A 26203-nucleotide genomic window follows, 5' to 3' on the forward strand; every position below is an offset into this window, starting at 1 on the left:
TCGTAATAAAATGCCACATTTATTTTCATTACGGATATTATTTTAATAAGTATATTATGACGTATGTTAGTATAATAGGTACTTATAATTCTAAATAGGGTTTTTGGATCTCTTGGCAGTTAAATTTCAATAATCAAAACCTAGTTATGTAAGTAACATTCGGAAATTTCACTTTGTAACTAAACTAGGGATAACACTGTATACTTAGCTTTATTTGGCTTTATGCTGCATTAAAATGCTTTTTTTCTCCCGGAAATACTAACCTGCGTTATTCGATAATTTAATATTCAAAACAAAGCCTTAAGAAAGTTATTCCATTACTATTTAAATAAGTAAGAAAGTACAGAAAATATGTCTAAGGACTGTATATCGGATGCGCACCGAAGAGTCTCTTCGAAACGTTTTTCGGGAAAAACACTTCATAACTCTGACATGCATATACATCCTATAATTATGTTTATTTGTTAAAAATCAGCCAGAATTCTTTCCAAAGAGATCATGTAAATTTAATGTTCGATCTCAATGTAAATATGATCTTAAACTTCCCAAGATCAACAACTCAATGAATAAAAAAAGAGCTTTAATATCAGCTATTCATGTAAGTATTTAATAATCTTCCTAATGATATAAAAAGTATAGATGATAGCACTTTTAAACGAACACTAAAAAATGGCTAATAGAAAAGGCTTTTTATGATTTATATGCTACTTAGTAAATTGTGAATTAGACTTTACGAAGTTTTGGAAACATTGTATGCCCGGAAGGGTAACTGTTGAGACACTAAACCATTTTCACCATCTTTGTACATACACAGATTATACAATAGTTTTTCTATTCTATTCTAAGGTACTACAGAGCGCATCTAATTAACCGTCGCTTTTCTGAATAATAACAATAACTTATACAGATGCGTTATCTTTTCATAAGCGAGTATCTAAGTAAGTACTTGAAGCGCACCTCAAGGCCGCGTACTGCAGGGCTACTACGAAACTCGAAGTTCGTGTCGTGCGGTCCCTCTGACACTTATGCTATTTAATACGAGAGCGAGAGGGACGGCACAATACGAACTTTGAGTTGCGAGTTTCGTATTAGCCCTGCTGGCCCTATAGTATGAGGTGCAAAATTCGAACTTCGGATCTTGCCGTCCCGCTGACGCTATAGTACATTACTGTAGAGGCCGGGAACCATACCTAACCGTCTATATCTGCTTGGCCGGCAACTCCGCGTTCCGGCCGAGGCTTGTATAGTGCTTTTCTCAAACATGACATAAAATAAAATTAAAAAAAAACAAGAAATGAAGCTGGCGGGACGCTAGTCTCGTCGCCGTGTTGTGTGGCGTGTGGCTGCGCAGCTCGCGTTGAAACAAAAGACGGTCGCATTGCCGGCCAAGGGCGGGAAATTTGTATGAAAATCTCTTTGCACCGCGCGCTGGCAGCCGAGCCGCAGCGCCTGCAGCGCGATACTTCCCGGCCTATTATTTGTACTTAATACAACGTCAATATTTCATGTCATGTTTGAGAAAATAGTACATTAATGTAGAGGCCGGCAACCCCACGTTCCAGCCGAGGCTTGTATAGTGTTTTTCTCAAACATGACAGGAAACAAATAAAAAAAAAGAAATCAAGCTAGCGGTACGCTAGTCTGGGCGCCGTGTTGTGTGAGCGTGTCGTGGTGGCTGCTGGCGTAGGCCGTGTCGCAAAGCGCGCGTTGAAACAAAAGACGGTCGCATTGCCGGCCAGCGGCCTGCAAAGTTGTATGAAATCTCTTTGCAGACCGCTAGAGTGACCGCGCGCAGGCAGGCGAGCCGCAGCGCCTGCAGCGCGATACTTCCCGGCCTAGCTATTAATATTTGTAACACAACGTCAATATTTCATGACATGTTTGAGAAATAGTACATTTTGTCTTAAAGGCGGTAAATAAGGAATTACGAACGAGAGTCTATTAGAAGCCCGAAATCGAAGACTGAGGGCTTTAATGAGGCGATGTTCGTAATTCTAGTACCGCCCGTGCGACATACGGATAGGGATGCGAGGCCGGCAACCCCAGGTTCCGGCCGAGGCTTGTAAAGTGCTTTTCTCAAACATTACATGAAATAAAAAAAAAAAAAGAAATGAAGCTGGCGGGATGCTAGTCTGGTTGCCATGTTGTGTACGCGCGTGTCGCGCTGGTTGCTGGCGGTGCTGCTGTGCGAGCTGTGGTGTTGCTGGGCGTGGGCCGCGTGCGTGTCGCAGAGCGCGCGTTGAAACAAAAGACGGTCGCATTGCCGGCCAGCGGCCTGCAAGGTTGTATGAAATCTCTTTGCAGGCCGCTCTAGAGTGACCGCGCGCACGCAGCTGAGCCACAGCGCCTGCAGCGCGATACTTCTCGGCCTATTATTTGTAACACAACGTCAATATTTGAGAAAATATTATTTAATAGGAGAGTGAGAAGGATGGTACGACAGGAACTTCGATTTTTGAATTTCGTAGTAGCCCCCCTTGACGTTAGCGGGCAGTGGGACGGGCAGCGGAGTGATCTAGACACGCGGTAGCGTGTCAAGCTAAGTTCAAGCTAATAAACGTTTTCTTTGTTCATTGCGCGGCCGAGAACCTCGTCACACAGTGGTTACCCGAGAGCACACACAATGAACAGCGAAATAATTCACCCTGCTGCTGTCCGCCCCATTGCTATCCAAGTATAAACCTTTGCTTTACCGACAAGATAGCAGTCCGAAATCTCTTTAATGGCTCCCATTTTGTCTTAATGTGGACAAATGGGCAGGTTGACAGGAAAGAAGACGTTGAGTTCAATCAGCGCTGCTAGCACCAAGTAGCCCACGTAGATGCCGGCACATGTGAGGCCGATCTTCCAGTCTAGCTGGAACTTGTTCAGAGCTAGGCACCCGTACAGTGCGAACAGCGTCGAAAGGAGAGAGATGGCATTGTACGATAGACCACTGGAGTTTATTATCACCTAGAACGTACAAAAAGTCTCAGGCTTATTATGTTTCTGTGTCATCAGGTCAGTAGGTCCTAGCGCATAGCGTAGCGTAGTATTTTTACTTCACAGCAATATTCAAGAGGATTATAAAAGATTTTGAAAATTTTCCTACAAAAATGAAGTGCTTTCACACTTGGATTTGAATTAAACGGTTTTGGAACCACTAAGTAACAATTAAATTAATAAATATAAATTAGGTACTTAAGCTAAATAAGTACCCAAGTTTTTTTGTTATTATATTTTGTTAGTTGGTACACTAAGGTACACAACCTGCCTGAATGAAAGAGATTGCTCTGTAGCAATAAGAGCGCCCTTAGCTTCCATGTTAATTTTGTATGAAGAGTTATTGTGTTGTATTGTGCTGTAAGTTATGATAGTAATAGTAACAAAGAATATTTTATAATAAGTACTTGAGTGAAGTGAGTAGGGCAGATACTCCGTCAGGTTACTCTGTCAAGTAAATTTAGCAAAATGCTCACTTGTTCGAATTTTCATTTAGGTAATAGAACTATTATACTGAAGTGGTATTTACGGTGCTTAGAGTAGGTATTTTTAAGGTTTAGTAAACAAGCATGAAAATTGAGTCAATTTGGTGTTTAAAATGTTCGTGATTTATTTGTTGGTGCGCTACGAAAATAATGGAAAAGCTTTTTGTTTCGGAAGTCACTTACCCAGTGGTCGCCCGGTGTCGCCGGATAATACAAGGATTTGACCAACCAAGGCAGCCCGAGACATAGGAGGATGTCGAACGTATTAGAACCAATGGAGTTACTGATTCCCATAGTACCGTGCCCTGAAAGTCATACACCTATTTAAAATGCAATCTAAAGGTGACTCTCGAAAGTATCGACAGAAATATCCTATTTTGTATGTGTATGTGCTTTTCCTCCTTCACGCTAAAACGACTAGACTGATTTGGACAAGGGCGTCGCGGGGGGGGGGGACAAGTTGATATGGAGAAGGAGAAAAGTATGAATTGTAGGTATTTATTGGAATTGGTGAATTCATTCGAGATTCGGTTTCGACGTACAGCAATGATCGATCAAGCAAGTCAAGTCAAAGACTTAGGACAGGTTTGGTTGCTTTACATTCGGCAACTTTTTTTGAATCTCTATGGGGGGGAGGGGCAGGGCAGCTCTCCCCTGGCGATGCCCTTGGATTTGGATGATAATTGGTGTGTAAATAGCTTGATGTCTGGAATAACGCTACCTATGTATTTACCTACTTCTATTTTCTAAAATCCTAATATCATCTCATCACAGCTAATTCTATTGCATTGCCATGAAATTTGGCATGGTTTTTCTTCATACAAATGAAGACCACAATATAGTTTTTGAGGATTCCCATGAGAATTTATCAAAATCTCGGAATTTCAACAAATACTATTTCAAACACAAAAAACAGGTAATTGTTTAATAGTCCAATTGCAACACACAATTGACAAGATTTCATATTTCTAAGACTATAATTTGATTCGTTCTCTGTATTCTTGTTGGAAAGAGAAAGACGCTGATATTTTAAAAATTTCGCTACGACTATTAATTAATTTATTACATTTTTTTTAAGAAGTGCTTATTCTAAAAGGGCATAACTCCAAAACTACCATACATTAGATCCATTACTTTTGTCTGGTCTTTATTTAAAAAAAGATCACGTAAATCTGACGTAAAATTATGTCAAAATTATGAGAGCTCCTTTTTCTGGTGAAAAAGGCAAAGTCAATATCTATTCTGTGGTAGTGTTGGCAAATTCAGCTATATATATATATTTTGTATTTTTTTAAAATATGGAGAAATAAATGATAATAAATATTTTCACATGTTCAGGAGGCAAAACTCTTTCGATTCCTGTAGTAATTTACAGGTGTTTAAAAAATGAAATCTTGTCAATTCCCACAGCCTCGTATTGAAACCAATTTTACCTTGGTTTGTAACGAGTACACTGGACACCGCCTCCGGAAGACTCGTGCCGGCCGCTAGTATGGTCAGCCCTGTGATGCTGTCTGGGACATCGAACGTGTCACCTGCACGAGTGAAATACAAGTACCTTTAATAATAATACAAATAATACTTAATACTTTTTAAGTGATTGCCAACTAGATTTAAGGTAGGTCATGCATAATTTCTTTTAATATTGACCTATGAGTCAACATTGATTAAATTGACAATAAAACACCAAATATTGTCAATTTAATCAATGTTGATGTCATTGTCAATAAGTTGACGATATTTTACATTTTTTTTTTCTGCCGGTACTTTAGCCGACTTTGGCATCTGTAGACGCAATAAACATCAGTTATTTGTTCTGTTTCTGTACTAATTCGGAGACACGAAAATTTGAGGCTCAAAACATGATTCATAAGGTTTGTACCTATTATTGTGATGATCCAAGCTACAAGGTACGACACGCCTCCGATCCAGACAATGCACATGATAAAGGTGAGCGGGTACAGCGCGCGGCGGCGGCGGCAGTCCGGTACAGTCATCCAAAGCACCAGGCTGATGGGCCATGTGAGGATCCACAGCAACCTGCGCGCTCCCGAAGTCTTCTCGTCGGGCCACGGCCATATGGTGCTGTTGCTTGAGTCTGTATAACAGACACATACATCGATAACGACGGTGCCCAAAAATATGCTGACTATATGTCAGTTATATGTGAGTCTTTATTACACTGCGAAAGGGGCACGATGATATCGCGCTATAGAAGCGTTCCCCATACTAAACTTTAGTCTCGTCGGTGTCGGGGGTCCGCTAAGGTTAACAGGAAACTAAAGTACATATGTTGAATTTTTTAAAGTATTAACCTTAGCGGTCCCCCGACACCGACGACGCTTATATAAAAAAATATTACTAGATAGGTACTTATACTAAATTAACTTCGGCTAATTTTGCGGGAAATCAGCATAGTCCCCACGGGATAGGGATAAACGAATTCTTCGCAGATGAAGTCGCGGGCAACAGCTAGGTAGTGCATAATTATTTTTTACTTTTTAGTTGTCTTTTTTAGTGGCGTTGGCAAATATTCAAGCTAGACGAGAGAGAATGAAGTCTACTCTTCAAGAAAGAGGAGTGTGCTCGATGGAGTACCCCTATAAAAGTTAATTGAACTCATACATTATTTATCTGATTATGGCTGTAGCATAGCTGATTGCAGATTTGGAATATATATATATATATATATATCCATATAATATTATAAATGCGAAAGTAACTCTGTCTGTCTGTCTGTCTGTCTGTCTGTCTGTCTGTCTGTTACGCTTTCACGCAAAAACGCAGTACCGATTTGGATGAAATTGGTACATGGATATATAGACCATGGGAAAGAACATAGGCTATCTTTTATTGCGAAAAAGAGGCTTTAAGGGTTGAAATGGGGGGTTAAAGTTTATATGGTGGAAGTTCGTCGCTGTCGGAAATAAAACATGAACTTGGCATTTAGGCACTTAATAAAAAATAAGTCGGGTGTGTTTTAGCTTTTTGAAAATTCGACGTATGTGGGGATGAAATAGGGGATGAAACTCATATGGGAGGTCGTCATTATCGAGACAAATCGATGTTTCTTTATGAAACTTGGCATTTGGGCACGTGATAGAGATAAATAATTGTTCACGCGTTTTTTAAATTCTTCCTGTGTGGGGTGAAATAGGATGAAAGTTTATACATGTAAGATCGTCATTTTTGAAGATAAATCGATGGTTCTTTATGAAACTTGGCAGTTGGACACGTGATAAGAGACAAATAGATATATATTTTCGCGCATTTTTTTTTAAATTGTCCTGTGTGGGGGTGAAATAGGGGGTGAAACTTAATATGAAGGTCGACATTGTAGAAGATAAATCGATGGTTCTTTATGAAACTTGGCATTGGGCACTTTGAAAAATAAATAGATTTTTGTTCAAGGTTTTGAAAAATATTACCTACCTGCGAGGGGATGAAATAGGATAAAAATTTATATGGAACGTCGACATTATCACAGATAAATCGATGAATCTTTGTGTTTAGGTATTCGAAAAAAAACAAAAAAAAACTTGTTAAAATCGACTCGGACTCGCGCACCAAGGGTTCCGTGCATAGGTATTTATGAATATCCAGTGTTAGCAGAGCTTATTCTAAGCTCATAAGCAAAATGTACGCAATGTGGGGTCATTTTAAATTACTAATTGACATAGACAGTCAGACATGAAAAATTATGATTTCAGATTTTTCTTACTTATTTTGCTATAAAGGGAATAAAATTTGCTATAAGTAAGAGCTTCCTTTATACAATATTTCAAGTTTCTAGGACAGCCGGAAGTACCCTATAACTTTTTTTCATAGCTTCCGGGACGTTTAGGGTTTTAATTTCAACTCGATACATACCTACTCCGTACGTTTACGGGATAAAGGGTCTTGACAGACAGATGGACGGACGGACAGCAAAGTCAACCCTAAAAAACATTTGTGCCGGCTCTTTTCAAATTTCTAAATTTTTCATACCTACTTGAAAATATGGGGATGAAAGTTCGTAACGAATTCCAAACAAATTTACTATAAGTATATTTATCGGAAATATGTGTAGCTATGCTTAGTAAGAATGCCGTCTTAATTATAATCCTACCCTCCTAACTTACAATACAGGACGTAAGATGTCAAGAGCTCACTATGAAGAATTAGTCCTTTTGTGTTGGCAGGTAGAATACTTATGTTTTACCAAAGAATGGAAGAACAAAAAAAAATAGTTTAGATATAAAGCAATTTATTAAAATAGGTTATTTTCAGTAAACCGTAGAAGTTTCTATCTGCTATTATTGACAGAATAGGTTACCCTATATAAATTAAATACTTTCCAATGTTACTATTCCACGCGGACGAAGTCGCGGGCAAAAGCTAGTAATATTATATTACTTACTTTTAAGGTTCCGGAGCCAAAATGGCAAAAACGGAACCCTTATAGTTTCGCCATGTCTGCCTCTGTCTGTCTGTCTGTCTGTCCGTCCATCCGCGGCTTTGCTCAGGGACTATCAATGCTAGAAAGCTGTAATTTTGCACGGATATATATATATGTAAACTATGCCGACAAAATGGTACAATAAAAAACTAAAAAAAGTTTTTTTTAGTGTACCTCCCATAGACGTAAAGTGGGGGTGATTTTTTTTTCTCATGAAACCCTTTTAGTGTGGGGTATCGTTGGATAGGTCTTTTAAAACCATTGGGGGGTTGCTAAGATGATTTTTCTATTCCGTGATCTGTTTGCGAAATATTCAACTTTAAAGTGCAAATTTTCATTAAATTCGAGCGTCCCCCCCTCTAAAATCTAAACCGGTGGGTGGAAAAATTTGAAAAATTCAGGATGGTAGTAAATATATCAAACTTTCAAGGAAAACTATAACGGCTATGTTTGCTTGAGAATTATTAGTAGTTTTACTCTTAAATAGCAGCCTAAGGTATAAAATATACCTAAACTTGGAAGATTCCCTATAAAATACGAAATCCTTAGAAAAATATTACTATTTTTTACGGAATGGCTACGGAACCCTATTTTGGGCGTGTTCGACATGCTCTTGGCCGGTTTTTTTCTTCCTGCAGTCTGCGCAACGCATGCATGTTTTATGTCAGCAATAAAACGGTGCTAGATGCCTCTGAATCTTTTTAGGTGTCTATATCATTATCATCCCTTTAGCAAAAACTTAGTCGTCATTTTAGAAATAAATAAACACTTTAATGTATTCGCAACAGTCGTTTAAAAATATTAAGGTAGGCAGTTTAAAATTATAGTTTTGTGAGAACAATGTATTTTTGTTGGAGTCCCAGTTCTAACCTAACCTAACCTACTTGCCTGGTAGCGATTTATTTTTGTTGGGGTCGCTGTTTTATCCTAACCAAAACTATTTTTATAATAATAGTAACTATATTCATTTCACTTTTCAGAAGAATATAAGATTTGACTAGACTATTCGATGAAGTGAAAGTACTCCAAGAGAAAATATTAGTATTGAATATTCGATATATCGTTTTCGATGATATGAAATTCGATAATTAGTTAGTCGAAATTTGCCTGCCTGCCATAAAAAAATGAGGGCGACGGAAAAATACTTAACGACCTATTCTCGTGCCTAACAAATATACAAAAAAAATCGGTCCAGCCATTTTGAAGAAGTGGGACTACAAACACATAACCAGACATTTTCATATATTAGAAGAAGAGTTTTAATTTTAATGTACCTTCCTATCTACACTGAAAAAGTTTCCACACTGTTACCTTTTCAAACAAACGCAGTACCAGGAAAACGATGGATTATATTATAACAGAGGAAACTAATTATATCAATACACAATTTAAGTAGTAAGTACATATTAGTGTTATCAGATTATTTGTATCAAACAACTTACCGGAGTCCGCGGAATCGTGCCTTCTTATCATTTCAATTCCATTCTCTAAGTCGCGATGTTTATTTGTTCGGCTGCTTGTTTTGCAAGGCTTGTTGAGAATGGTCTCCACAGAATATCCTTTTTCTGAAATACATTTATTTACAAGCTTTTATTCAACTTCACCTTGTATATTCGTTTGGTTGCTTCAAATATTTTGACTTGATATTTATTTGGTACATAAGAAAAGGTGAATGACAATAAAGTACAGTTAACAAAATGTAGAGTCAGTTAAAAGGCTCGTATTAAAAACTATTTTTTAACAAAAACTATTTTTTTTTTCTAATTGGTACTTTACTGAGACGCTTGGTTTATGCTTTGTCATCAAATCGACACACGTAAGCATATATAGTCGAGGAAGCTGAATCACTCACCAGGGTGAAATCTTTTCACAACGGTGTTAAAGGCAAATGTGTGGTATGTAAACATGGCACTTGCAGCGAAAAGGATTCACCCCGGTACCCAATGCAGTTTCTTCAAAAGTGGTTAAAGTTTACTCCCAAGATTTGATTACGTTGTTAATTATTTATTTAAACGCATCAAGCATATAACCAATACCTGATATTTAGGGGCTGTTTCACCATCCATTGATCAGTGTAAACTGAGGGTGAAATGTGATGCCGTCTCTATTTGTTTTGTTCGAAGAAACGTAGACGGCATCACATTTAACCGTCAGTTAACACTAATCAATGAATGGTGAAACAGCACCTTACAGATCGAAATTTCACTAAATGTTAAAAAAAAAAAATCGTGAAATCACCTCACAGCTTGAATGCTTCCTATTTTACTATCGATAGTGAATGTACTTACAGTTGCAGGAAGGTATAATGAATAACACGCACTAATTTTTATAAAAAAAAAATATGTACATAGTTAATCGTAATCTTAATAAATATAACGGTTTTGTTCCACGTAAGACAATGATTTTTAGAATTGTATGGCCGTTGCATTGGTTTATGTATGTGTTTCACAAGTAAAGCTTAAGCTTAAGCTTTTTAATTAAGTACAGAATATTTATCATTGGGCATTGTCTCCAAAGTAATTTAAAAAAAAGTATACACCCATAGGTAACAAGAAACATACCTTTAACAAGAAGTGGTGTTATTTCTGTATACATTTTCGGTTTGTTGAAGTAGCAAAGTCTACCTCTCACAAATTTTCCTAAACGATCGTTGAATACCATGGCTGAAACAAAATTCAAAAGCAGTTAAACTCTGTAAATACTTATGAGGAGAAAAATACTAGAAACGATAAGTTTGGGAAATGGTATCCTTTTTTTCCAGTGAAGTATTTAGTACCTAGATCTGTTTATTTTCAATTGAGCTACAAAGAGCGCATTTGTAAAAAAAAATGTGAAAAAATAACTTGTCTCTGCATATCGGGACTGAAGCTCGTTATTAATCTCTAGGAATTAAAGTATTATTTTGAAATTTACTCTGGAAAGCCCTAAACAGCCAGTCACGGAGTTTGTGAATGGAGGATTATCGCCATTTTCATTGATTGTGCCTAAAATAACCTCACAATGACAACTGTGCAATAGTACATTGTGTTTTAAAGGCACTAAATAAGGAATTACGAACGAGAATCTATTAGAAGCCCGAAGTAGCCCGACCAGCACGCCAGTACGAGCAGCACGCCATGCAGTAACAAACTCATTTACCGATCTTGGGCTTCATGAGAAGAAAATTAGTATGGGCAATGACTCATTTCCCGACCACGGGTTTCATGACAAGCACATTAAGGTCGAGGGTTTTATTTGGGGGGTTGCAACCAAGGTAGCCTGCATGTTACGACACTGTTTACGAGCAGGTGTAATGAAAAAATATAAAAATAAACGATTTAATTTCATGAACACGACTAATGATTACGTAAATGAACATATTTAATTATATTAAGGTTGAGGGCGAATATTCAGCGTTTTTGTAGCGTTTTTTTGTCATTGGTGTATTCGCAGGTGTTATTAAACGAGGTAATACTCAGGGTAGTTCTTTTATGAAAATTGAATACAATACCGACGCTGAATTTAGTGTGATTAAAATTCTTGTGACTTGTCTTTCTGTTGTGTTATATAAACGTGGGACGCTAATGAAGTTTGACCGCGCGGTCAGAACGCTCGAATATTTGCCCTTGGATTAATTTTATTACGAGTATGCATAGTACAATTAGTTTTAAATAGTTTTCAAGTTTGTCTTATCTGTTGGCTAAATGTACAAAAAAATGTTGTTGTTTAAAAAATTTAAAGCGTCACTTTACAAAAAAAACACGGTAGGTATTTTTTTTGCTATTTGAATTTTAAACAGATGTCCATTACTCGTATTGAGAGTACATTGTAAAAAGAATTTTGTAATTTTGATTAGAGAACGTTGTTTTTTTTCCTCGAACGAATCGAACGATCGAACGATAATGACACTTGAACTATAACCACCCTTGCTCGGGTGGCTAAACGTCTTGTGTCATTATGTCTTGTTTTAGTCCCTTGTTGAACAATCTACTATTCTTTCTTCTCTTTCTGTCAAAAATAAGTATGAAAATATATTTATTGATAATTGCCATTGTTCATATTTTAGCAATGTACTTACCCTGATTCGAAAAACATTTCGAGAGAAAGGGTTTTTTAACACTTTTGTCCTATTCTGATCCAAAAATACAAAATATAGCCGAAAATATGTTTGACCTATTTTTAGTTTATTCGTGCAACAAAAGCATGGTAACAACTCCCGGGAAGATAATTACCTATTCGAATTAGAGAAAATTTGCGACAATAATGGTGTACGGCAATAAATATTGAATACTGCAAAGTTTACGCACAGTATTGTTGTGAAGACCATTTCAACGTAAGTAAATATGAAAAACGTACGTAGTATATTTCTTAAACTCTTGTCTTGTACCATTTTATCGGCATAGTTTACATATTTACCAAAAGTCCCTGAGCAAAGCCACGGACCGACAGACAGACAGACAGACAGACATGGCGAAACTCTAAAAAGTGAATAATGTCAATTAGCTTATCGCAAACTGTATGACGGGCGTCACCTTAAAATAAAAAATAACTTAAATGTTAGGTAATTAATTTAACGTTATGAATCCGCGTCCAGGAAAATCTAACGAACTCTCGTCCTGAGTTCACCAGGATCCCCTGGGGATCAGGCTAGGGGATTCTGGTGAACTGAATGCAAGAAACTGCGTTTGATGCGCTGAAGCCTTGCCCAAGTACGTACCTAATATGTACAGTGTATACATGAGCACCAGCACAAGTGCTTCATGCCACAGCACCTTGTCGTCAAGTAGCGTGAGAATGAGCGCCACCACGGACACAGCGTACATCAGGCAGTCTCGTGACACCGACCACCAGTCCAGCTCTATAACCTGGAGAGAGACGGCAGTGCTTTCTAAAATAGATACTTAGATGACATCAATAATTCCATAACGCGGCTCTTGTATAAAAGTACTACACTTTAACCCTGAAATCTAGTTTTTTTATTATTTCAAATTAACAAATAGTTAGTTAATTGAGTTGGCAAAAAAGTGACGTTCTAATATGCTATTAGACAGTATTGGAGAGTCATGTTTTGACAGCTCATAAAAAGTATGTCCGAACATTCGGTAAATAAAAAAACGAATTCGGCCGAATTTCGGCCGAACTTCGGTTTAATGACTTGCCTCTAGTAAATTTTAAATACGAGTACCTACCTAGTATCTACATAGATGAGAAGAGATTTTTATTTTTGTTAAATTTACGAATTGTAATCAAGATGTTTATTGAAAGAATAGGTACTAAAAGTCTATTTCATTTCTGTTGCATATTTTACTGATATGACAGACTGCTTTCTAAATTTCAGTCGAAATAGTACAAGTCGGTAGCTCCTTTTTTTCTATTGCCGAATTTAAACCGAATTTCGGCCGAATAACGAAGATTTTTTTTTTACACAGAGAAGTTGGTCAGTGAGTACCTACATCAGTTGATGAGGGGTGTTATATATAATCCCTATTGTTCAAGGATTCATCGTTACTTTGAGGAGGGACTTTTTGTGTTGCTGCTCCGCTGCCACATACATATTCACATTAAGTATAGGTATGACAGCCACGTCTGTGCGAAACATAGGTGTTATCTAGAACCCATCCAACTTAACTTCTATATAAATTGACGCGTTTCGAACTATTTACGAGTTCATTTTTAAAGCAAAACGAGCACACAACAGTACCCAAACAAAACGAATGATGTAATCCGAAAGCACTTCCAACATTGTTCTCACAAAACTATAATTTTAAACTGCCTACCTTAATATTTTTAAACGACTGTTGCGAATACATTAAAGTGTTTATTTATTTCTAAAATGACGACTAAGTTTTTGCTAAAGGAATGATATAGACACCAAAAAGATTCAGAGGCATCTAGCACCGTTTTATTGCTGACATCAAACATGCATGCGTTGCGCAGACTGCAGGAAGAAAAAACCGGCCAAGAGCGTGTCGGACACGCCCAAAATGGGGTTCCGTAGCCATTCCGAAAAAAATAGTAATATTTTTCTAAGGATTTCGTATTTTATAGGGAATCTTCCAAGTTTAGGTATATTTTATACCTTAGGCTGCTATTTAAGAGTAAAACTACTAATAATTCTCAAGCAAACATAGCCGTTATAGTTTTCCTTGAAAGTTTGATATACTTACTACCAACCTGAATTTTTCAAATTTTTCCACCCACCGGTTTAGATTTTTAGAGGGGGGGGACGCTCGATTTTAATGAAAATTTGGACTTTGAAGCTGAATATTTCGCAAACAGATCACTGAATAGAAAAATCGTCTTGGCAACCCCCCAATGGTTTTAAAAGACCCATCCAACGAGACCCAACACGACGGGTTGGATGAGAAAAAAAATCACCCCCCTTGACGTCTTTGGGAGGTACCCTAAAAAATTTTTTTTTTAAATTGTATACTGTAGCACTTTGTCGGCATAGTTTACATATATATCCGTGCAAAATTACGCTTTCTAGCACTGATAGTCCCTGAGCAAAGCCGCTGACGGACGGACAGACAGACATGGCGAAACTATAAGGGTTCCGTTTTTGACATTTTGGCTCCGGAACCCTAAAAAACATGAAGTATTCACGATGTAAACTGCAGGGCAGGTGTTCGACACACACATTTAATTATTCACCTATTTTCGACCTTCTGGTACAAATTACATTGATCTATAGCAGTACTGGAGTAGGGCTTTAAACTTATAAAATTTAAGTACTTGCCTGGAGTATCTACCGGTATTCTAGTTTTTTAGGATTTTGTCCCTCCCGGTCAACATTGATAAATATATATGGGTCGTTAAAACACTGTAAATTTTCACAGACTGTGAATTGCGCTCATTTATTACAGAAGAAGTAATAAAAACCTGACAAAGTGAAAAAATAAATAAAGAGGGTCTCAGTGTTTGAAGATTTTGCTTGAGTTTGATAGAGTCGCCATAAATAAATATTGAAGCTATAAGCTATCCGAAATCTGAATACCAACGTACTGTCAATTGCCTAGGTACGTGCTCAGATATTTTAAAGTACTTAAAAAGTACCCTAGCCAATCCTGACCTGTGTTCGAGCCTGATTTAGAGAGGCATTATACGAGCGTTTGTTATTAATCATTTTCGTGAACATTTTTCTGTAAAATTAATAGAAAAATCTGATGTAGTTTTTCAGTTATCTGTTATGTATGTACTGGAACTCTAACAAATAATCGATAATGACATCAAAATCTACTTCGTAAAAAATGTGACCATGAAAGTAAGGCGGTTGGAATGCTCGAATGACCCACCTCCGGCCGGATTTTAGTTGGCTTTGATATCTAGCCTTTACCGTTCCCGCAATGAGCCCGCAGCAAGCAGGCACCGCCAGGACGTTGAAAACAGCGGAGCCAACGACGGCACCGACGCCCAGGTCGCCCTGGGTGACGAACGTGCCGACGCAGTTGATGAACAGCTCGGGGCTTGAGCTCGCCGCCGCCATGAACGTCGCTCCAGCTACGTCCTCCTCCATGTCCAGACCTGGTTCACAGACATGTGCCTTGATGATCTATCCTACTTTTGATGTCTGTTTGTTGCAAATTCTCATAATTTGCATGTATTGTAATGGGGCGGCTTAATCGGTATTGCGCGCGGGCGTTTAAACAGCTAGCGGCGGGCCTGGTTACAAGATTTGGGATAATTAGCAACGTTTGTATTAAAGTAGTTTATTTGTTTTGTTAATTAGTTTGTATTTATATCGTGGTTTCAAAATTTGCAAACTATTTTGAGGCTAATATTGAAAACGACATTTTTTTACAAACGCGCCCACAGTAGTGTTGCAGTAGTTGTAGTAGTTGCCATCTTTAACTTTATATTATAAAGAAATAAAGAAAGAATAAATTTATTTGACGAAATTCGGCACAGCAAAAAAAATACAATTAAAAATTAGACACCTGAAACAATTGTGCCGAAAGAAGCAAAAATTACCATACTCATAGGAATCATGCAGGTATCAATATTGACCTGTATTATGTATTATACATGGAAAACGCTTTTTAAAAATTCATTAGGTACCTACTTGTACGGTCAGCCAAATAAGTGGTCAATAAATTTTTAAACAACTTCTTATAAAATGAACATAAATTTTAGCAACATTATAAGTAGTTTTATGACATGCAAACGGTAATCAACTCATAATAATGATTGACTATGCTCATAACTTACGCCCAAAGTTGCAAAAATATGTGTACACGGCCTTAATGTTAAGTGCATAGAGTCGCGTATACATATTTTTGCAACTTTGGCCGTGTCGATATCTTTGCCCTTGACTGTACATGATATAGTTTAATTCTACATTTAATATTTTTATTTTAATAAAAAATAAATAAATTCGGAAGTGAAACTTCATGTAATAACGACTTATTTGTCAAAATTTCATAGCTTTCGTTCTATTCTTACGTTAAGTTTGTAAGCAGATAACGGTGCAATTGTAATACCCTATATTACATGTTGATATACCTATAGATGTATGGTGATACTTAGAGTAGAGTAACTTTGGTCAGATATAAATTATCATACCAATACTAATGCTAATTTATTTTGTAAATGTACTTCCTAGATCGAATTCAGTCTTAATAAACTGCTAATGGTAAGCATAAATAATTAATGCAAAAAAATAAATTTATTTCTTTTACTTTAAAAATCAAAACAGGAAAGATTAATGCTGTTAACTAAGACAATCAAGAGCTAACGATATACAGCGTGTATTTTTGATACTACCTCAAACTGTAACCAGACGAAGATTTAAGTGCTGTGAACCGATATCAAAACAAATTGTTAATTACAATACAATACACTAACTAACTACCAGAGCGTAATTAGTTTTTGAAATATTTTCGTGCAGCAATGTAATACAAGAGAGAAACTAGAAAAACAAGTGCGACGTTTTGAGAAAAAACAAAGTAGTATCAGGTAGTATCACGTAGTGATACATTGCGTGCTAATTAATTTTATAAGGAAAATAATAAGTATTTTTTTTTACTAATACATAATAAAATGTGTTAATTATAGGGCTTTCACTAACTACCCTTAAAGTTTGAGGTTGTATCAAAAATACACGCTGTATAAAACTCAATTTTGCTGGATAAAGACAGTGACAAACGGTATTAGATCAAGTAAGTAATATTGTCATTAAGGTGCCTGATAAGAAGTCATTGTTTAACAGTTCAGCGAAGTTTGTTAAACTTCTTTTTTTGTGCGTTTGAGATACTCACGTTCGCATATGATATCGATGGCGGGTACGAAGTATTGTTCGCACACCGTACCCAGCAGGAGAAAGCAGTAGATTGCCAGAACACAATGTATTACTACAAAGCCCTGCAATTTGAAATTAAATTCATTGTATATAATATGATGCTATTACCATCTTAAATAAGGTTTTTATATATGGGTGTTACAAAAAACACTAAAAATATGGTAAAAATTCAAATTCAAATAATTTATTCTGTAAATAGGCCGCAAATGGGCACTTTTACATGTCAATTCTTTAAAACTACCAGCGCTTTCGTAAAGACCATCATTGTCAAGAAGAATGCGCCGCAAGAAACTTGTCAAAAAGTATTTTTTTCAAAATAAGTAGTTACAAATAAAATACTTAAAAACTGCTGTATAAAATTAAAGAAAAAAATACATGAAAAAATAATAATATAAGGATGTATGGGCTCCCCTATAGTTATACCACTAAAGCTAAACATGTTGACTATTGGCTCTGTGCACGACATCAGCGCCACCTAGCGTCCGCAACTTTTTTGGCTCTGATGCTCTGACGTTTTGAAATTTCATCGCGACATTGTGATTTATAATACAAAATTACTGTGATACCGTGATTTGGGTGGACGAAAGGTTTTGAATTCATTTTTGGTCATTAAAATTAAATGAGGTAAGTAAAATTTATTCAAAAAGTGTGTTTTATTTTCGTTATGTCAGGGTTTGTTTACTTCATGTTTAGTTGTACTTTTACTGTAAAACGAAAAAGTTATCTTATTGGTTTCTTTGAATAATAGTAATCTCTAGTAATAAATTAAATATCGTTTTCAGATCAAAATGAGTATCATTTTGAAGACCGGTTTTGTGAGTATCACTCAATATAAAATTTCAACCCCAAACCGTTTCATAAGGAAAATTGTTGCTGGACATGTCCGAGATGTAGAAGAATTAAGAACAAAACAGGGATAGTGTTCAATAATTCAAGCTCGCATCATAACACAAACCTCTATTACTATAATTAGGTAGTTAAAGTCTATACAAATTGCTTTGTTAATGACAGATTCATATGAGTATGACAGATGACATAGCCAGAGCTATTTCTACTTTTGGCCACCATGAGCGCTGCGATAGATTTCATCACGCCCACCTAGTACTTCGCACCCTCCCAATATCCTAACCTTCACCACCCTATCTTGAGGATCACTGATAGGTACTTGTGTGTTGTAAAATAATATATTTAAATTATTAATCACTGCAACAACACTCACTTATTAATACACTTTTAATAGAGGTTAATAACATTTTTTTGGTCTTTAAATTCCTGAACCGTACAAAGTTGTAATTTTTTAGAGAACTACAAAGTCCAGTTTAGATACCTTGTTTGTCAATTATGTAGATCATTAATATAAATTTTTGTGTACCTTAATACAGTTTTACCCTCTTGGGGTACCCAGATTTGGAATAGTAATAGTAGTTAATATATACTTTATTTGTAATTATATATTTTGTTCGTTTTGAAAAAATAACTTTCTGCCAAGTTTCTTACGATCTTCTAGGCAATGATGATATTTGAATGAACTGGTAGCAATAATAAAGTGACACGTAAAAGCCCCATTTGCGGCCTAGGTACTTGCAGAATTAAACGATTTTGATTTTGAATGGTTTGAAGATACCTACATGCTGCCTTTGAATCCGGGTGAATCCATCGGACGGGAACTCCAAAATAGCAGCAGAAGTACAGTTAGGCTTCTCCGTTACAGCGAGTAGGCGTCGAACTGTGAACCCATCACCGAGACCTGCGGATGAATGATATAAGTGTGTCAATTATGTCTATGAGTACGCCGCCGCGCCGGTCAAACATGAGGCCTATTTGTCCGATTCTTTCTTTTCTAAGGAGCTATACTCTTGATAGAGTGGCCGTGGTCGTCGGTTTGGGATGAGCAGAGTCTGACTAATGAAAGATGAGCCTGCAAAAACGCGGCAAATTAAAAAAAATTGCAGTTGATATCACCACAGAATAAGTACCTAATAGTACAAGTTCAGAAGCTTCTTTGCCGTATAAAAGTGACGTTTAGGCATAAGAATTGTGCCTACTTTATTTATCTTCTATCGCATGCCTATTGGAAAATAAGTAATGATTTAAAACGATATGTTGAACATAAAAAGGATAATACGAATATTTTTGAGAAAAAGTGAATCTTACCAGACCAGTTCTGAAAGGGATATTAGTATCAAAATATTTTACCATGCCTATTAACCTACAAATACGGTCACCGCATCTAAACAATCTCTTTTCTGTTTGAACAAGGCTTCCCTCTGCTTGTTTTTGTTTGAATTTGCTTATCATGGTAAAAATAATCTGACGCACACCACTTTTGATTGTTTTACCTATGTTTCAGCAGAAAAATTCCAAAAAACTTTTTTTACCACATGAAGGTACTACTCGTACACTCAACAAGTCACAGAATAGTTCAAGCTCAAGTGTCTGTTTTCTTATATTCTTTGGTCTGTTTGCCCATGACATTTGAATAATGTTGCCACTCAAACAATAGCGGGTTCAGCTTTCATTAGCCAAACTTTAGTGAACCTTCATGACGACTTTCTTGGGAAAATAGTGTGGCAGTTTCCCCTTGCTTTCCACGTTGCAGTGCTGTAGTCCGGAGATCTTAGTAATCAAGAGACAGCGCTTCTGCCCACTCTTACATCAGGTCCCTTAAGTAGTTGCCTTTTACGACATCCTCGGGAAGAGATGGGTTATTTCTATTCTGAAACCGGGCACATCCTTTTTGAAACCGGGCACGGCACGGCACGGGCTGTGATTAAGCACTCGGAAATAGTTCAAAAAGGTCTGAATTCGGTTTCATACGAGTGTATAGAAATACATACAAGTAGGATAGGTAGTAGAAGACTACTGCTAGGGCTCATTTTCTGGCTCTGTAGAAAATTAAACTGTAGCAGTACCTCAGAAATCAATTTAACACTGATTTTTAGCATTTTCAGATATTATCGACGTCGTCAAATATCGATCTCAAGAGTGGATATTGGATATGTATTTTCAACAGACAATATTTAAAAATAATCGTAAATTCAATGAATGCACGTAAATATTATTTCTGTGGGTTTATTTGATCTAACTAGTAGTATACGAGTAGTAGTAGGTATTAATCTAGTATAAATCATTATTCGTATGACTTATACAGTATGTGTGTACTCGCAGTACCTAGGTTCAGTCGGAACAGCCCTGACTTCAACACCCATATACTAGTTTAACTTATGATAGCCAAATAACAAATTGTTAACAATGAATCTAGACAGTAAGTTTAAGGTAGCCGGCATATTCTTTGACCTATCTAAGGCTTTTGACGTCATCAATAACGACCTTTTACTGATAAAACTCAAAATGTATGGTATCAGACATAAAATGAGCGAATTCATTCAGTTATTTTTGAAAAGTCGCAAACAAATAGTTGAGATGGTGACGTCGAACGGAAAAAAAATTAGGTCAAAGCCGGTTTACGTCACTATAAGTACTTAGGTATTCCACAGAGATCCTCACTCGGAAATACACTTTTTCTGGCTTTCATAAATAACCTGCCAAGTATTATATCACTGACGGTCTCACTGTGCTGTTCGCTGATGACAAAAATGTTGTAGTGTGCGCCACCACTTATGAGCAGCTAAACGACAAGATACGAGTAAATAAAGTGTGTGGGCAGCTGCAGCAGTGGTTTTCAGCGAACGGGCTTATCATGAACCTCACCAAGTCGAACATCATGCTGTTCTCGGGTAGGGTTATCGTGTTACCGCCATCGATTGGAGGCCCCAATCCACTATGCTAGCAGTGCAGGTTCCTGGGCTTCACCCTAGATTCAAATTTGAATTGGAAGAATCATGTTGACTCCCTGTGTGGCAGGTTATCTGCCCCAAATACTTTGAGCACCTTCCCTCAGACCGCAAAAGCGAAGAGAACGTTTAGCCGTCGACTAAAATACCTTTTGTTAGAAAATACATTTTATTCGGTAAATTAATTTATAAATTTGACATTTGTAATTTTATTGCGAATTGAAAATTATTTATTTTATTGTTTAAATTATTTTTTATTTCTATTTTCTATTAGATTATGTATTTCTGTTGCTGCTATAACAAAAAATACCAAAAACAGAATAAAATAAATATTTGAGGGGACTCCCATACAACAAACGTGTTTTTTGCCGTTTTTTGCTCGATATTAATAACGGCAATAGGTACTCTTCTTCTTTCATAGAATATTCGTATTTTCACTTTTAATTAAATATAAATAAAATCAATATTTAATGGGGCCTCCCATACAACAAACGTACGGAACCCTTCGTGCGCGAGTCCGACTCGCACTTGGCCGGTTATTTAATGCGTTTTCATTATGACGATACGTAGAGAAGAACCAATCTTGTTTAATTGTTATTTTTTATTCACATCATGACATGCTTAGAATTTTATTTTTATATTATTTATACCCTTGACGATTGAATATAAACTCTTTTAACTGACGTTTATGTAAATTATAATGTAGTAAAATACTGAATGATTAAATAAACTAACCTATAAACTAACAGGCTGATGGACTTGAAATAGTACACATAAATTATATAGACTCCGATGACAATGAAATAGAGTCAAGTAAAACTAATTTATTTTAGTAATTTTTAATTCAAATAGATTTACATATTATGATTGGTTATTTGGAGTCTTTTTGTATTTTTTTTTTCAACTTTAAATTTGTTACTTTTACGGGTATCCCGTGAAACCATATCGAAAATACAAACTGAGACATGGATGCACAGAAAAACCAGAAAAAGACCAGCGCTGGGAATCGAACCCAGGTCCTCAGCAATCCGTGCTGCGTGCTATAACCCCTACACCACCGCTGGACAGGAATTTAGACACGAATTTTTCCTATGCATACATATCTCAGGTTGCTTATTTCTACTACGCTACTTATGCAGCAGCACTAGCGACATCTATGTTTCCGCTCTCATCGAGAGACGTCACATTCTTTCGGAACCAACCGCTCACCCAGACAAGAGATGTCGCTACTAAGCAATCAAATTATGATTGGTTGGAGTCTTTTTGTATTTTTTATTTCAACTTTTGTTACTTTTACGGTATCCCGTGAAACCATATCGAAAATACAAACTGAACATGGATGCACTCTTTTTCTGTTTTTCTGTGACGTCTCTCGATGAGAGCGGAAACATAGATGTCGCTAGTGCTGCTGCATAAGTAGCGTAGTAGAAATAAGCAACCTGAGATATGTATGCATAGGAAAAATTCGTGTCTAAATTCCTGTCCAGCGGTGGTGTAGGGGTTATAGCACGCAGCACGGATTGCTGAGGACCTGGGTTCGATTCCCAGCGCTGGTCTCTTTTTCTGGTTTTTCTGTGCATCCATGTCTCAGTTTGTATTTTCGATAGATTTACATAAATGCAGATGTTATGCATTTTGGATGAACTCGAACCCCTTTCTTAATATCTACATTCATTAGGTACAATCGTTTTACCTGAAGCCGTGTCGAATTTTAATAAATGACTGGGTGATACACTTGTAACATAGCGCGCTAAGAAGTAACACAACGGAATACCGAAAAACAAAATCACTCTTACAGCAACAGCCATTCTAACTTTGCACTTAACTTGGTTAGTCCTTATTAACATTTTTGCCATTTATATTTAATTTTGGATTAGATCTTTGACTAGATAAATGTGAGAATTAGGACGATTTGTCAAATAAAGAATTCGAATAATTTGCTGCGTTTACAGCGCAACTGCATTTGTAGGGACGCGAGGGGATTTGAACAATTAATTGTAACGTGTAAGTGTCGCAGACGCTGCCAAGGTACTGAAGATTGCTTTAAATAAAGTAAACAAGTGATGTTATCAATACAATCATTATTATTACAACTTATATTCACGTGTCAGTCTTGCCCTTATCGATTGTAATGTAAATAGAATTGTACAGGTAGGAGTATACCGGGTGTGGCCTGTAATATGAGCAAATAATTAAAAAAATAGATCATACTCGTCAAACTTAACAACATTAGTTCAGCGACTTTTAAAAATAATTAGTTTTTAATTATTATTACACTTTTAAATTTATTCGAAGAAGCAATGTAAAGCAAAATGCTTGATGTTTGTAGCGTGACAGGTGACGTCAGTTTGTTCTAGGATGTCGTACATTGATAGCAGTATTTAAATTGTATGAAAAAAGAAAATTACAAAGACTCCTTTATTTCTAAAAGTCGCTGATCTAATGTTGTTCAGTTTGACGAGGACGATCTATGTTTTAATTTTTTGCTCGTATTACAGGCCACACCCGGTATACAGTATGCCGGTAGTTAGCCCTCTCAAAACATTTGGGTTTAGTGTCACTTTTGTAAACATAGCTGGTAGGTACACCTACGCTAAAATATTATTTTATTGATAACGACTTCCTGAAAACTGACTGATGACTATGATCTATGCTCTTTGTTGGAGCTTTCAACGTTTGCTTAACGCTTGCTAAACCTCTGCTAACTTACTATTATTTTTTATTTATCTGTTTCTTTGACAATTGCGTTTGTAAGACAAAATCAAAACATGTACACGTAACTTTTTTGAATAGGTAAGGAGATTTTAGAGATATTAGAAACTTTGCAGTTCTGATACATTTCAAGCGAAATTAACTTCTCTGCTTTCCTTCCACGAATTTTAAAGTAGGTATAAATTCCTTCTGGGTAGGTACTTAATGTACCTACTTATATAAAACGTATCCTTCACTTATATCCGCATATCAGTTGGACCATATAACATCATTATTTTTTACCACGCCTTGATAAAAATAGGACGATATTGAAATTTTTTTTTTAAATACTGGCATCAACCGCACTAGCCTAATCTAAGTCTAGAAAAAAAGCGTACCTACTTAATTATCAGTTACTTGAAAACTTCCATTAACAACAATGAAGCTTATCTCTAGATTAAACTCTTCAAGTGGAATACATGTAACTTTCCGCTGTTTGTAAAGTTAACACGGCTAAGTATATCATTGCACTTCGTATCCACATCTATGTAACATTCATAGTAACCCATTGTTAAAAGAATTGATAAATTAGAGAGAAAAACTTCTTCTCATGTCCATGACGTCACGTCCTATTTTTGGTATTCGTTGAAGCAACTTGGAAACTTTTATCGGGGCTTAGTACTCAGGTAGGTACCCTTTAAAATCTCAAACAATCAGCCAGTTCTAATTTTATGTGTTGTTAAGACCGTTTTCAATAGCGTAATATTGAAATTTGCAGCTTCGAAAGACCTGTGCTATACACACAGACACAACATCTCTGACTACTGTCACATAACATGTCTTGACTGCCTCGAAGGTGAAATCCCTTTTGTTTCCTATCTCTTCCCTCCCTCTACGAGTATATAGGGAATTCCGATAAAATCCCTTCTTGGTGTATTTCTATGATCTTCAAAGAGTATGTCTGGAAAATTTCATGTCTCTGGCTTTAGTAGTTTCAGGTTCAGTAAACAGGACATGCCACGAGGTTAGCTCAGGTCTGTTGAAGCTGCAAACTTGAATACTAAATACTACTAGTAGATAGTGGCACTAACAATATATTAAAAAGTTAGTAATTGTAGTTACTTTGCAATTTTAACTTAGTATACTACTTAATAGACCTAGACTGTCTAGACTGGTCTAAATGGATATGAAAAAAGAAAGGAGAAATTTTGGTTTTCTGTTACCTCAGTATTTTAGTATTACTTATTCTGTGACTGTTACTGTTCACAATTTAAATAAATAAATATCACGGGACAATTCACACCAATTGACCAAGTCCCAAAGTAAGCTTAGCAAATCTTGTGTAATGGGTACTAAGCAACGGATCAATATGATTATATAGATGTAGATACATACTTAAATACATATTTAACACCCAAGACCCGAGAACAAAATCTGATCTGCTCCGACACGGGAATCGAACCCCAAACCTCAAGCTTCGTAGTCAGGTTCTTTAACCACTAGACCATCTGGCCGTCAAATTTCATGTCTTTCTTTTTGTTTTATTTATTCGAGTGCCCATAAATTAGATATTTCCCATTCACCCATTCATCTCTTTGAGTGAAGGATCCACAAAGTATATCACTCACAATTTTGCGTCAGTTTAAAGCAGCGTTTCCACCAATAACGTGCGAGGATATGTTGCGAGGAATGTGTTTTTCATTAACCAATAGAAACTCTTCATTTACACATCCTGGCACAGCACATCTCTGGTGGAAACAGCTGAGCGAAGCGAGGCGAGGTAAATGAAGCGTCTCTATTGGTTCAAAAAAGCTTAAAACTCCTATGTACGAGTATATTTAGATTGGCGACCGGATGGCCTAGTGGTAAGAGAACCTGACTACGAAGCTTGAGGTCCCGGGTTCGATTCCCGGCCGGGGCAGATATTTGTATATACGAATGTTTGTTCTCGGATCTTGGATGTTTAATATGTATTTAAGTATGTATTTATTTATTTAAGTATGTTTATCCATTGCCTAGTATCCATAGTACAAGATTTGCTTAGTTTGCGACTAGGTCAATTGGTGTCAAGTGTCCCATATGATATTTATTTATTATTTATTACCATACCTACCGTCTAAAATTGACAAGTCGTCCCGGGCTGAAGGCCTGTCGGACTGGCAAGACATAAAATTGGGCGATACCTAATGTATGATTGACATAACTTTACTAATTATTGACTCTACCGATATAATAGTGTCTAATTAATACCTACTTGATAGGCATCATGCTCGTTGACAACGAGCTAAATAGCTATTCGACGTCCGTGCCGGCTCAAATCTCATAACTGCGCTTAATTGTTATAAAGCCGCGTGCCGGCACGGCATCATCCGAGCACAAAGAAAAGGGCCGATTAAATTGACTTTTGACCCACCAGGATTATTGGTATTGCTGCTCACACTGCTGGACTTAATTGTGTTAAAGTAGCTTGTGACTTCCGACCGAATTGGATTTAGAATTTTCCAGTTCATTCAAATGTACTGCATTAAGTATGTAT

The 26203-nt window shown here is 36.6% G+C and overlaps 1 protein-coding gene across 2 annotated transcripts; it reads right to left on the reverse strand.

Annotated features, from left to right (window-relative positions):
• Positions 1-18: 18 nt before the first annotated feature.
• LOC141435330 (sodium/potassium/calcium exchanger 5-like) lies at positions 19-26189 on the reverse strand. 2 transcript variants are annotated; one of them, XM_074098048.1, is made up of 11 exons: positions 26081-26189; positions 18811-18929; positions 17142-17244; positions 15221-15408; positions 12602-12749; positions 10467-10568; positions 9348-9470; positions 5350-5565; positions 4901-5002; positions 3651-3772; positions 19-2952 (listed from the first exon to the last, which is right to left on the reverse strand). In XM_074098048.1, exons 1-11 carry the CDS (start codon positions 26175-26177, stop codon positions 2740-2742), a joined length of 1533 nt encoding a protein of 510 aa, XP_073954149.1. In that variant the 5' UTR covers positions 26178-26189; the 3' UTR covers positions 19-2739. The 2 variants fall into 2 exon arrangements, with proteins under 2 accessions (XP_073954149.1, XP_073954143.1); XM_074098042.1 differs by lacking the exon at positions 26081-26189 and adding an exon at positions 22670-23004.
• Positions 26190-26203: the final 14 nt, after the last annotated feature.

This window comes from Choristoneura fumiferana, chromosome Z (assembly GCF_025370935.1).
Source record: "Choristoneura fumiferana chromosome Z, NRCan_CFum_1, whole genome shotgun sequence".
In the NCBI taxonomy this organism is placed as follows: Eukaryota; Metazoa; Arthropoda; class Insecta; order Lepidoptera; family Tortricidae; genus Choristoneura; species Choristoneura fumiferana.